This window comes from Impatiens glandulifera, chromosome 7 (assembly GCF_907164915.1).
Source record: "Impatiens glandulifera chromosome 7, dImpGla2.1, whole genome shotgun sequence".
In the NCBI taxonomy this organism is placed as follows: domain Eukaryota; kingdom Viridiplantae; phylum Streptophyta; class Magnoliopsida; order Ericales; family Balsaminaceae; genus Impatiens; species Impatiens glandulifera.
Window position 1 is genome coordinate 6,070,220 of NC_061868.1, and position 14,303 is coordinate 6,084,522.

The 14,303-nt window shown below is 31.5% G+C and overlaps 1 protein-coding gene across 1 annotated transcript; it reads left to right on the plus strand.

Annotated features, from left to right (window-relative positions):
* The first annotated feature begins 656 nt into the window (after positions 1-656).
* LOC124944665 (protein ENHANCED DOWNY MILDEW 2-like) lies at positions 657-8,793 on the plus strand. The gene is made up of 19 exons (XM_047484979.1): positions 657-935; positions 1,293-1,723; positions 1,820-1,916; positions 2,555-2,608; positions 2,784-2,920; positions 3,172-3,268; positions 3,358-3,456; positions 3,642-3,889; positions 4,246-4,335; positions 4,431-4,928; positions 5,106-5,253; positions 5,364-5,465; positions 5,943-6,035; positions 6,213-6,254; positions 6,668-6,778; positions 6,896-6,967; positions 7,084-7,202; positions 7,286-7,349; positions 7,434-8,793. Exons 2-19 carry the CDS (start codon positions 1,311-1,313, stop codon positions 8,622-8,624), a joined length of 3,675 nt encoding a protein of 1,224 aa, XP_047340935.1. The 5' UTR covers positions 657-935; positions 1,293-1,310; the 3' UTR covers positions 8,625-8,793.
* The last annotated feature ends 5,510 nt before the right edge of the window (positions 8,794-14,303 follow it).

Consider the following 14,303-nt stretch of genomic DNA (forward strand, 5'->3'; position numbering starts at 1 on the left):
TTAGCCTCCCCACAAAAGATTGAATCACTTAATAGAAACTTGTCTAAACGAGATTTAATGAGTTCACTATAATGGTCACCCCTCAACTAGCTCGAGATTCTCAATAGTCTCAGAAAACTCATGCTTGACGCTCGTGAGTCTTCTCGCACCTTATCTTTCGAAAGGAGATCTAACCTCGTCACCCGCAAACATAATATGAAGACCTATATACTACCAACACTAATTTCCAAAATTTTGTAAAAACATATCTAACCCATATATTAGGAATGTAAACGTAACTGGAAAAATCAAATCGAATTGATTTGTGCCAGGTTCACTATTTTCTATATCGAGATTCGTAAATTCGCGAATTTAAAGATAGAACGACAGTTTAACCAATCAACCGTGTGTATTTCAATACTATTTTTTAAATGATTTTTTAATCAACTGGTCTTATAACCAAATCTAATCCACTCTCATTCAATGAACTATAGGAAGATTTTAAAAAATCCACACCAAACCAACCAATAAGAACAAAAGTATTTAGACTCTTACCCTATATTTGATTAAAAAAACTCAAACTCTAAAAACTAACTGTCATCCAAAAGTAAATAATATATTAAGTAAAAACTGGTGACGTATAAAATTCTATTAAGATTTTATCATAGGTAATGAGGATCTCGCCGCCTTCTCTTCTTTGATTCAAGCTATGAAATCTTCTTCCTTCTTTTCGCCATTAATCTCTCCAATTCCAGATCAAAAACTAGTGTATAGATCTATCTGATTGTTTAAGAAAGTTATCTGATTACAGAAATATAGTCAAGTTCGTCGTGGGGGAAGTCCAAAGCGAAATCAACTGAACTCGCTATCGCGTTTGAAGAATCCCATAGCGTCAGAGACTCAAAAGAATCCCATTGTATTAAACTATATTCAACCATTCTTCTTAGGGTTTAGAGGTACGCATGCATATGTTCTTACATTACAATTGACAAATTTGATTTGGGTTTTATTACGTTATGGGTTTCACAATATCCAGTCGCTAATTTGTAATTTTACATATTTCCCTTCTTTCTTTCTTCTTTTGGGGGTAATTTGCGTCTGTGGACCATTCTCGCGAGCGGAAAAGGTTTATTATTTAGGTTATCTTTTCACGAAAATAGAAATCTAACTAAGTTTTCCTCCCCTGCCTCATTTGTCACTGATTATGAATTGTTAATTTAATTTCATACAGATTTCACGTGCTTCGAATTCCGATACACGTATAGTATATTGGGGGTGTTTTAATTTGTGACCTTTCTATGGAGCTATTATAGGTTTTGACTGGAAGGAGGATGCTGGAATCTTCAGATGATGAAAGCGAGATTATACTGCAGGAGGTTTCCAATTATCATTTTGTTGATGGGGAGGATGAACCCATTTCCTTTTCTGAATTACCAATCAGATGGGATGATAAGGAGGAGCTTGATGGGAAGCAAAAACAGATATTCTTGAAAGGATCTGGTGACAATGGGCTTCAACCAATATATAGACAAGTCCTAGAGTGGAAATTCAACATATCTGATGAAAAACCAGAGATATCAGTTCTCGCCAAGGGAATTGGTTGGATCACGCTTGAAAAGCCTAGAAAGAGTTATGAGGAGATAATCAGGACAATCTTCATCACTCTTCACTGCTTATACTTGGTGAAGGAAGATCCTGAAATATCAAGAAAATCCCTTTGGGATCAGTTATCTAGGGCTTTGAGGTTTGTTTGTTATATGAATCTGTTTGATATTTTTATATATCCTCATTTCTACGTATAATCAGTGACTAAACCCATTGTTCTGTGGTGAACATGTAGCTCCTATGATCCATTGCCATCAGAGAAAGATTTGGTCGATCACATAGCTCTAATACGCGAAGCTGTTAGAAGAGACAGAACTTTAGCTAAGGCTGAGGTTTGTACTCAATGTCTTGTATAATTTTGACCACCTTAGAGAACTTGCATAGTATTTGATCAAAATTGAAATTGGTATTTGTTGCATATAGCACAACTATTGAGCTTATTTGGTAACTCAACTAAAAATCGCAAAAGTTAAAACTGAAAGTGATATTTTTGTTTTCGTTTGGTACAAGATTTTTTCTGGGTTGTGATTTCTGGATTATTATTCAGATTATAGTGTGACTTTGTTGCTTTATTTGGTATACAAATTATGTTTTAGACCATGATTTATAGAGTAACCTTTTGTTTTATTTTGTATATATTTAGATAATACTGTGACTTTGTTGCTTTATTTGGTATACAAATTATGTTTTAGACCATGATTTACAGTCATTTTGTATAGAGATTTTTTTTTCATGAGCATGATCCGAATTTATATATTTTTTAAATCATTGTGATTCTTCACAAACATAACAATGTAGATTCTTCATATCATGATCAACCTAAAAAATGTTAATAACAAAACAGCCATTTGTTAAAATTAATTTAGTATTTTAGGCCTGAACACCCTGTTTTGTTCCATGATCATGCATCGGTTTTACAGATCTAACAATTATTTCTATTAACTATCTTGTACATTAATTTGTCGAACAGTTTATAGTTACGTTTCTGGAGGAGAAGCCTCAAAAGAAGAAATTGTCAGAGCAGGTTGTTCTTGCTCCCTCCCTCCCTACCTATTTCTCTCTTTTCTACACACAGAAACATCAATTCACAAATGGACATATAAACACCCCTCCCGAAAAAGAGTTATGCACTAGCATTTGTTTCTCAGGTTCTACTCCTTTTAGCTTTTTGTTAATGATAATAGATTTTGGTTGATCAGGATGTTGCCACCATAGCAAGGCCTGAATTTATTGTCAGCGATCATATGGATGAAGAGGATGAAGAAGGGTCTGATGAAGATGAGGACTTATTTGATTCCGTCTGTTCCATTTGTGACAATGGGGGTGAAATTATAGTGTATGTATTTCTATTCGCTTGAACTATTATGTAATAGATAATTGCTTTATAGAGTGTGTAAATTTGCATAAACACTGATTATAATTGTTAGAGATAATTGATATTTGTCTCTAAGATTACTTTTATTACTGGGAAATAGGAGAATATATTTACTTTGTTTTGGTTGTTGTGTTGCACTTGCCTGTCAAGATTTAGAAAGTCAATTTCTTTAATCGAAAGAAGACTAAAAATTGATATATTATTATATATAGTTGTGAAGGAAGGTGCTTGAGGTCATTCCATGCTATTGAAACTGCTGGTTTGGAGTCTGAATGTGAGACTCTTAGATATTCAACGAGACAAGTAAAAGTAAGTACATATAAACTTTATATAACTGTTATTGCTGTTTGCTTTTTCAATAGAATTTCATCGTTGTACATCTCTTTTTTTTTCTATAGGCAATACAGAATTTTTTCTGTGCAAACTGTGAAAACAAGCAACATCAGTGCTTTGTGTGTGGCAAGTTAGGCTCTTCTGATAAAGAAGCTCATGCAGAGGTGATAAATTTGTGCAGAGTATTTAGTTTTATGTGTACCTTTTTGTTATTTATTATACTGTAATAACTAGGTGGCCATTGCTTTATTGAATTGTCTTTGTTAGTTGTTTTTACTAAATGCATCTTTCTAATCTGTTTTCTTGATTATTTGATCAATGTATTGGACTTCTTCTCTTTGCTTTTCAGGTATTTCCATGTGTTTCAGCAACTTGTGGTCACTTCTACCATCCACATTGTGTGGCAGGGCTTCTTCATCATGGTAACGCATCTGAAGCAGAAAAACTTGAGAAGAAAATCTCGGCTGGAGAATCTTTCACCTGTCCGATTCACAAGTGTTGTGTCTGCAAATTGGGAGAGAATAAGACCGATGTGGATTTGCAATTTGCTATATGTAGACGTTGCCCCAAATCTTATCACAGAAAATGCCTACCCAGGTTCTCCTCCCTTATTTTTGCATCACGAGCCTATTCGATATCATTGGAAAATTACCAAAGTTAAAATTGTAATTGTTTTTTCTTCTTTTGTTATAAGATTTTTTGGATCATAATCAGATCATTCTTCGATACTTCATTTGGCATGATTCAAATTATAGTGTACTTTTTTGCTCAGTTTAGAGATTTCTTCTCTAACATTATCAGATTATATTTTAGTTCATGATTTTTGGTAAACATAACAAATGTAGATTTTTTAAATTATGTTCAATATGACCTAAACCGGCCAATGTTCTTTCCATATGTTGCAATTGAATTAGTTATCACAGTTAACAATTTCCATCTCTATGATTCACTAGGGATATCGCTTTTGAAGATGACAATGATACAGGCTTGGTGCAGAGGGCATGGGATGATCTTATTCCTAACCGAGTTTTGATATATTGCTTGTAAGTGGTATTACATAACTTATATTTTCTGCTACAAGTTGTAAGTTAGTTGCTGAAATGTTATCATGTCTTTCTTTTTAAATGTTCTTTGCTAGGGAGCATGAAATTGATGAAGTACTTAGAACTCCAATCAGAAATCACTTAAAATTTCCAGGTGGTTGGCCAAATAAGAAAAAACAGGCATCAGAGCAACTCCCAAAGAAAGTGAGAACTGTGCCAAAGGATAATAGTGTGGTGATAGAAGTTTCTAAAAAACAAAAATCTAGTACAGGGAAAGTTCGGAAACAAACTGAAAGATCACCTTCAATCATGGATAATGGATCTTCAAGAAGCAGTGTCAAAAGAAGAGTTGGTTCATTAGATATCTCAAATAAAAAGAAAGTTGGCAATTTATCTAAACCATCACTCAAGGCCACTGGTTCGTTTAAAGAGAAAAAGGTTTCTATGGATGACAATGGCCCTTCCTTGGGGGATCAACTATATTCATTGGTATCTAGAACCAAGAAGGGGGAAATTCCTGATCAAGAAGATAAACAAACCATGTCTAATGAGCACGATGATATGCTATCTCTTGATGCTGAATCTCAAAAAAGGTATTGGATTTAGATAAATGTTGTCAAAGTGTCACGAGTAGATCAAAAGAGATGTATAAAATTACTCTAGGCTTGGATGTAGAGAATTATATCTCTTGTAACACAAAGGTTATAGTTAGGGATTTATATGTATATTCTAGATTGGTAAATTTCAATGAAATCTATGGTGAAATGCAGAATACTAGCCTTAGTCGAGGAAGCTTCTTCTTCAATAACGTTGCAAGATATCACAAAAAGCAACAAGATGCCTATGATTTATTCATACTCGTCAAAAGCTTCTGTTGATAAGGGCATAACATTGGGTAAAGTGGAGGGCTCCATTGAGGTATATAGCATAATGTACATTTGCTACTTTTTTTTTGGATGTAAATGCTTCTTCTTCATGGAGAAGTTTCTTACAGTTACTCTTGGACTTGATTGACTGTGTACATGCAGGCAATGCGTGAATCTTTACAGAAGCTAAAAGGTGGCTGCAGTGTTGAAGATGCAAAAGCTGTTTGTGAGCCTCAGCTTGTGAATCAGATTGTTAGATGGAGGGTAATTTGCAGATCTTGTTCTATATTCTTAAACATAAATCTAATTTGTTTAGGATGATTTTGTTTGGAAACTAAACTTAGTAAGATAAAAAAAGTTTTTTGGTTGCAAAAACAAAAATTATAAGTGTTTCCAAATGGGCTTAGGCTGTAAATTTATTGTAGCTTGTTGCTCTATTTATTTGTTGCAACAAAACATTGACCTTGTTTTTTATTATTGCTTCCAACAACTTTATTTCTCTAGCGTGAGTTCATTAAGTGCTGAAGCACCATATGATTCTCATTGAACCTATTTGGTATCGGGTAGGTGGGAACGAATATTCCTTGGTGTTCTAATTTAAATATAAGAATTGTTATTGCATTTTGTAATTGACATGTGAGATATTTTATTTCAATATTTTGTAGTGCTAAATAAGCTTGCTATATGGTTTTCTCTTCTATTGGAACTGATCTCATTGATTCAAATATATGTTTGGTACAGAACAAGCTAAAAGTGTACCTTTCTCCATTCCTTCATGGCATGCGATATACCTCTTTTGGACGCCATTTTACGAAGGTAGATAAACTGAAAGAGGTGAGTATTTTTCTCAGAATGTTCTTCCTATTCATCTATTGGTTATAAAGTTAATATGAAACCATGTTTGAGAAAAAAAATGGGACAACTTGAATTTAGTTAAGTAGGTAACTGAACTCAATACTTTACTAAATTGTCCCCAATTCTTACATCTAAGTCTATATTTTCCATCTACAGATTGTTAATAAAGTCCACTGGTATGCACAAGAAGGTGATACGGTAAAAGATCTCTCTTTTCTTATTTTTCAACCAATTTACTACAACTTCTCTGAACTTGTAAAATTGGAGGCTGATTATCTTGATGCCTAATGACATGTGAGAGGTTATACAGACATTAAGAGCTTGTTTAATCTTCTTTTTTTTTCAAATATATTGTTTGATGTAAAAAGTGGTTTATTTGGGGGTGGGTTGCTGTTCTTTCTAGCCTCTCAAGGAAAATAAACCTTAGTCTCGAGAATGGAAAGAAGAAAAAAAGCCTAATACTTGTAGTCATTCTAATGTCTAAATTTAATTTAAAATGGGAGGCACTGTTGAAGTATATTTATTTCCCCTGATTGTGAGGACATTTTCACCCTGAACTATGTACATCTAAATTTGGGTTTTCTGTTTTTTTTATTGCGCATCTTCTACAGATTGTCGATTTTTGTTGTGGTGCCAATGACTTTAGTTGGTTTATGAAGAACAAAATGGATGAGACGAAAAAGAAGTGCTTCTACAAAAATTATGACGTCTTTCAAGCTAAGGTGAAGGTCTTTCTCCCTTTTTTATGTATATTTTGTATCTTCAATTTGATTGGACACACTTGCAAACATTTTCCATGGGTATTTGATTCATTCATTTGTTCAAATGCTTGTGGACAGAATGATTTTAATTTCCGGAGGCAGGATTGGATGACAGTCCGCCCAAAAGAATTGCCAAAAGGATCAAAGCTGGTAAGACGTTTTTTCACTTAAAAAGTAAAAAACAAAAGAGAACTTCAATCCAAAGTGTTTTTCTTTTTTTCTTCTTGACTCTGTTTTAGCTTTTTTTTTTCTTTTCAAATGTATAGATCATAGGGTTGAATCCACCTTTTGGAGTCAATGCAGTTCTTGCAAACAAGTTCATTAACAAGGCTCTCGAGTTTAAACCTAAGCTTCTTATTCTTATTGTTCCGCGAGAGGCAGAAAGGTAACCTGAACCTTATGTCTTATCTATGATTAGTTGTTGAATCAAAATCCCAACTAAACTTTTGTTTTGTCATATTGGTCCAGGTTAGAAAAAAAGAACCCTCCTTATGAGATGATTTGGGAGGATACTGAGTTACTTAGGGGAATGGTAAATTTCTTCATTCATTCATTCTTTAAAGTGCCATATTTTATTTTTGGTTGCTCATGCGTTTTTGCTTCATCATCTACCCAGTCGTTTTATTTGCCCGGATCTATTGATGTAAACGACAATCAAATGGAAGACTGGAACGTCAATGCACCGCCACTTTATCTATGGAGTCGCCCAGATTGGGCAGATAGACACAAGGAGATCGCTGAACAGAATGGACACTTGAACCGAAAAACTCAAATCATAGAAAGCCAACATGAACCCGCTGTGCAAGTTCCTATAATGATTGATAATCAAAACACCTCCTCGGAAAATCAGCTCCGAAGGTCTCGAAATCCTAAAAATGCATGTTCTCCCAAAACCGATGAAAAGAATGCATCTGAATCTAACCGGAACTCGAATAAGAGAAAGAGGAATGGTAATGAAGGATCGAATAGGGAAAGACTATCCGGTGATCCTTTGTCGTCTGATAGGATGGAGAAGCGATCAGCTGAGCCGACTTCAGACAGGATTGGAACAGAAAGACGATCTGTTGACAAGACGCCAACTTATCCAAGAAAACAATACAATTTTTACGAAATACCTAAAGATGTCCCTCTGAGAGGAGAAATTCCCAAAGAAGAGCATGGTTTATCATCAAGGGCGTTGTCTTCCCATTCTGAGCTTAACAAGGAACGATATTTTCGGAATGACCAATTTGGTAGTGGTGGATCCAATTCAAACGCCACCATTGTTGATGATATAGGAGGGAGGTATAGAGAGGAGCCTTATTCAGGAACAAACCCGACTTGGCCAGGTTTGAGACAAGGCTATGCACATTCCTACCACGAGAGGGAACAGCCACAGCCACATCCACATCCGTTAAGATATCACACTCAGATTTACGGGACACCAGAGAATAATAATACGTTTAGTCACATTAGTAGTAGCAGTTATTTGGCTGCAACAGCAACAGGATCAAGAACAAATCCTCATTCTGGATCAATTACAAATCCGCATTCTGGATTTGGATCTTCACATGGTCATCAACAAATGGTATTGGGAATCGGAAGTAGGGTATACAACCATATGAACAACAACACTGCAGAGTTGCTGCAGAGATATGGGTCCCATTTGGATGAGACAAATCATGCGAGGAGGCCAGAGTTTTCTCCTGTTGTTTATGGAGGGATTCGACCGGTTGCCCAACCTCCGGGGCATTTTGGGTTTGCTCCTGGGGCTTATAGGCCTCCTCATTTCAACCCGAATAATACATCGGGATGGTACAATGACTAGAATAATAATGTATGGTTTTCAATTTCTCTTGACGATTTTGCTGGTTATGAACATGCAGTTTGGTTTAGTTTATTTTCAAGGTAGTGTTCTTATTTTGTAAGATACAAGTTTGGAGTTTTTGAAACTGTAAGTCAGTTGTAAGATATAATTTACATTTTGGAAATGATTTTGTCACATGCTGAAATTTTTGGGCACATATATTTGTTTTGGAAATTAGAAGGATCCTCTCTTATTGAGAATTAAATTTGGCTTTTAGGCAAATTCTTAGAACTTGCTTTGTGATGAAGTACTATTATTTTTGGATTAATGAGAAAATGAATAGTGATATTATTTAATGAAAAATAATTATGATATGATTATAATATTATTTTATATTTACAAGATAGTTCATCTTTGTGCATGTTTTATATTTAATATTTCATCTGGACTTGAAAACAATCATAACTCAATGAGATGAAACAACACAATCTTCTTTAATGTAGGACATTGGACAAGTTTATTTGGTCTATTTTAGTGTTTTTTGTGTTGTTTTTCTATTGTTTTCCCTTTTATTTTATTTTTTGTCATAGGAAAAGAAAATGAAGCAAAAATTAATATACATATTAATTGTTATATGATTATAGAATGTGAATATTAGAATCTCATTAAATTCGTGAATTATTGTAGGATGACAACTTAATCTTGGTGAATAGTAAATTATTAATTTTTTTTTTTTTTTTTTTTATCTCTTTTGTTTGAAATATCATAAAAGTGGTTTATACTATATCCGCAAAAATAATATTTTTAAAGTAAAATTTATTTTAATTTTTTTATAATATTAAAAAGAATTAATTGAAAATAAACTTACAATAACTGTAAAATATAAAATATTAAAAATAAATATATTAATAATAATATAATTATAATTTAATAAGTTTTTATTAGTGTTTAGAGTTTGAAAATTGAGCAAAATATATATATATATATATATATATATATATATATATATATATATATATATATATATATATATATATATATATATACATATATACATATACATATATACATATACATATATACATATATATATATATACATATATATATATACATATATATATATATATATATATATATATATATATATATATATATATATATATATATATATATATATATATATATATATATACATATACATATATACATATATATATATATATATATATATATATATAGATTTTTTGTTTTGTTTCCTATTAGTGAAATGAAAATCTAACGAGAGAGATAATTTTAAAAATTTTATTTCACTTACAAATTTTTTCTATAAATGTTATGAGGAGTGATAGAGTAAGGGAATTTAATAAGGGAATTTGGTGAGGGAATGACGTGGCATCACCTTCTTCATTGGTTGGAAAAGGTAAAAGTAGGAGGAAAGAGAGAAAAGAAAGAAATTATTTGATTTTTTCAGCAAATAAAATTATGCCACGTCATTCCCTCACCAAATTCCCTCACCAAATTCCCTCACCTAATCATTTCTCAAATGTTATTTACGTTTACTCTACAATAGATAAAGTGAACAAGATAAAATAAAAAAAGAGAGATAATTTTTAAAATTTCATTCCACTTACAAATTTTTTTTATATAAAAGTATCTACGCCTATCATTACTCTATAATAGATAATGTGAAAAAGATAAAATTAGTTTTAAGTAAAATTCAATAGAAAAGAAATCCAATATCAAACAAGCTCCATGAGTTACGTTTCTTATTTTTCTAAAAATTAAATGAGTCAAAATTTAAAACTTAATTTTTATATATATTTCTCTCAAAATTATTAATTTTCATAAACACTAAAAATTTATATACCAAATTTATAAATTTAAAATAATTATTTTGATTTATTATCAAATAAATAAAATCAAAATAATTAACCCCAATACCAAAACCTAATTAACAATAAATTATAATTAAAATATAATTAATTAAAGATTATGACCAAATCAAATAAATAAAATTATTTAGGATAAATGTTGTATTCATTTTATCTCAAAATAATTTAAAAAAAATCAAAGGATTAAAATAAATAATTTAGGATGAAATGTGGTACTCATTTCTTCCCAAAATTATTTATTTGACCAAAAAGTATATAAAAAATAAAATAAATTGGCAAAATATTTTTCATATTTATTTGTATATTTTAAAGATTTAAAAATATAAGCTAAAAGGGTGAAAGAAAAATCAATTTCAAACAAATCCTTAAGGTTATAAAATAAAAAATAAATTCACAATCGGGTGTAGCCGAAATGCAGAAGGATTAGTACACCCGAAACTACAGCCATCAGATGAGCGTTGATTTTTCATCCAATGCCCAAAAGTATGTCACGTCGCTCGCTACAACGAAAGGAACACGCGCCCGCGAAGTAGTGAATCAGATAACGCATTATTAGCTGAAACACGACGGAACGCCGAAACGCAACGACGCCTAGACAGAACACAGACGAAACGCTCCACATCCGCATTTACACCTAAAATGGCGTCGTTTTACGCTTGAGTTGTCTTCTTTCTCGTGATCGCCGAAAAATAAGAACATTTCCCATATTTGATTTCTCAAAGATGGAACTCCGCCTACAGTCAACTATTTCGGCTGATTCAAAAGGTGAAATGATCACCCTACCACGGTGATCATTTCCCTTATATTCATAGGTATCAATGATGCCTATTCCCGCAATTGGAATGAAGAACAACCAAAACACCATAATTGTTGTTTGACTGATTCAAGCCTACTTGTTGCCTCAACCAACTTCGGGAGGCTGTAAATAAACTCCCTTAACAATTCCGAAGCCAAGAGAATCCATCTCCAGCTTCCAATTAAAAGATTTCAAAAATCCGTCATTTAAGCTCAAAGCTTCCAATTTTTCAATTTTTTTTGTATAAAGCTCTAAAACTTAGATTAGGCATCCCAAAAGCTTCCCTAAGGCCTAAGGAGTGTTATGCAACCCTTGGTAAGTTTTTCAATCATCCTTTAATTCATACTTTCAATTTAAAATTGAAATTTGTATATTTCAGTTTTCATAAGCTTGTATATTGTCTGATATTTAAATTTGATGATTGATAATCGATCATAAGATTATTTATGAGCTTTTTGTGAAAGCCAAGATCAATCAATCGATCTCAAACAAAATATCCAAATTTGGATTTTAAAAACTTAAAAAACGGGTTTTCTGTTTTTGGGTTAATCCTTAAGAACAACAGTTTAAAAAGCTTTCTAACATGTTTTAATGACGCTGAGCAACTATTTGAATAATGTTTAATCCATCCCGATCATGTTTGATCAAAATAAATGAAAATTTTGAGTTATTGAATTGGTCAAAATGAACAAATACTATTTATGTTTTGGTATCAATCAAATATATGAAGTATAAGGAAATTATTGGCAAACTCTTTTTTATTTCAAAACAATTTTAAAACCAAAAACCCGATTTTTGGCCATAAACTATTTTGAACAAATTGATAATCACATAGGTCGAATGATACCTTGAGATGATGATTTTAATGTTCTTGGGAGCTTCGTGAAGCTATCTAGGCCATTGGATCAAAGGATCCAAGCCTCTATCAAAATTGCAAAACCTGCAATTGTGATGTTCTAGAGGACCGAGAGGTCCGACCAGGACCAAGAGATCCGACCGAGGATCTTCGGTCAAGGCCGATAAATTTAACATAGGACTGACATCCGACCAAGGATTTTTTTCATCCGACCGAGAAGTTAGACCAAGAACTCCTAAACCCAGGACCAATGACTTCCATCTAGGCTTGAGAGGTCCGACTGAGAAGTTAGATCTAGGATCGAAGAGTCTCGCACCCAATCGAGAACATTTGAATCCAGGACCGATGACTTTTACCCAGGACCGAGGCGTCCAATTGAGAATTCTAGCACCCGACCGAGGATCCTAAACTCCGACCAGGGCCAAAGGAGTTTTAGTCCCGACCGATAAAACGAACCCAAGACCTAGGACACCGGTTCTAAGACATGTTTAGTTTCGATTTTCAAATTCCAAAATTATTTTTGTAATTTAGAAACCTCAAACCATTTGTCTAAAATCTTGAAAATTTAGAAAATACTTTGAAAATATTTTTGGAATATTTCCACAAAAATATATTTTGACAAAGGCTTGTTTAAGATTTATTTTTAAACTCTAATGTCTTTTAAAGTGATGTTCTTTAGGTATTTTCCTTCATAGTCATCATCAACAACATGTACGAGTATTTAAATAATTATTGTGACAATTTTTTAAATACGTAAAAACCTATGCATGTCTAGGACCGGAAGAATAATCGGTTAAAATAAAACGTTATACAACCTATTTTCAGAAGACAAATTTATAAGTAGAGACCGTTTTAAAATGGGTACGAAGAATAAAGCGCGAAGCCTTTTTCCGAGTATCACCAAACTACTAATTGAAAAAACTTTGGCTAAAATACGTTTGTACACATATGTTTTTTTTTATTGATTTTCAAAAATCAATTGCCGACTCTGTTTCAAATAATAATCTTTTAAATTAATTATTTTTATTTAATTTAACACAGATTTTTAAATAATCAAATTTTAATTTGATTAAAACAAATCTAAAGATTATTTTAACTTGAACTCAAATTAATTATTCTTATAATTAATTTTAAAAACTGTGAAGGATTAAATAAAATATTTTAAAATAATGTTTTATTTTTAAAAGATTAATGACACCCAAATCGATGTTGAACTTCTCGAACCTCGAGCTTCTCTTAAACATCACAACACATTACCCGTTTGTTTGAGCAGGCGAGTAGTGTTGTTAGTTTGCTGGTTGATCCCTCCATAAAATTTGATGTGATTAAATTTTAAAATTAAAAATTATATATATATATATATATATATATATATATATATATATATATATATATATATATATATATATATAAAAAAGTTTTAAACATCATCTTAAAAATATTAGTACATCATTTTAACCCTTTTAAATATAAAGTTGGATAAACGTGTGATATTTAATTTATATAATTTTAAATTTTATATTATTTATTTTTTCTAAAAAAATAATACATAATTTTATTTATTAGATAACACATCATCTTACATTGTACTTAATTTATATATTTTTAGTAATTGATATTAAATACTTACTTTTATTTTGAATTTTAATGTGAGTGTAAATAAATATAAATAACATGTTAATCAATATACTAATTAACTAGTTGTTCAAAATCTTAAAACAAAATACACACATGGTCAATATATTAATTAACCAGTTGGTCAAAATTTCAAATAAAAAATATATATTTATCTATACAAAATTATAAATTAAATTCAACAATTACAAATGGCCTAATAGTTAAAGTGTTCATATTATACGAATTTGAGAGTGACTATTATAAAGATTAAAATAACAATAATAATATATGTAGGTGCAAATTTGAGAGATGATGAAATGATGATTTGAATTGTGAGTAGTGTTAAAAATACATCATTCAAAGGGAATGTATGGTGGTATATGTGAGTACGAATTTGAGAGAATGATGATTTGAATTGAAACAACATTCTTTCTTGTAGAGACCTAACCTAATATTTGGTATATGTGGTTGCAAATTTGAGAGAATTGTGGTTTGAATTGAAGCGACATTCTCTTTTATAGAGACATAACATAATAT

Bases quoted from the DNA above. Each gene is read 5' to 3' on its own strand.
- LOC124944665 (XM_047484979.1), top strand. From the start codon at position 1,311: ATGCTGGAATCTTCAGATGATGAAAGCGAGATTATACTGCAGGAGGTT. The intron at 1,917-2,554 runs GTTTGTACTCAA...TTTGTCGAACAG, and splicing joins GAACTTTAGCTAAGGCTGAG to TTTATAGTTACGTTTCTGGA. The intron at 7,350-7,433 runs GTAAATTTCTTC...TCATCTACCCAG, and splicing joins CTGAGTTACTTAGGGGAATG to TCGTTTTATTTGCCCGGATC.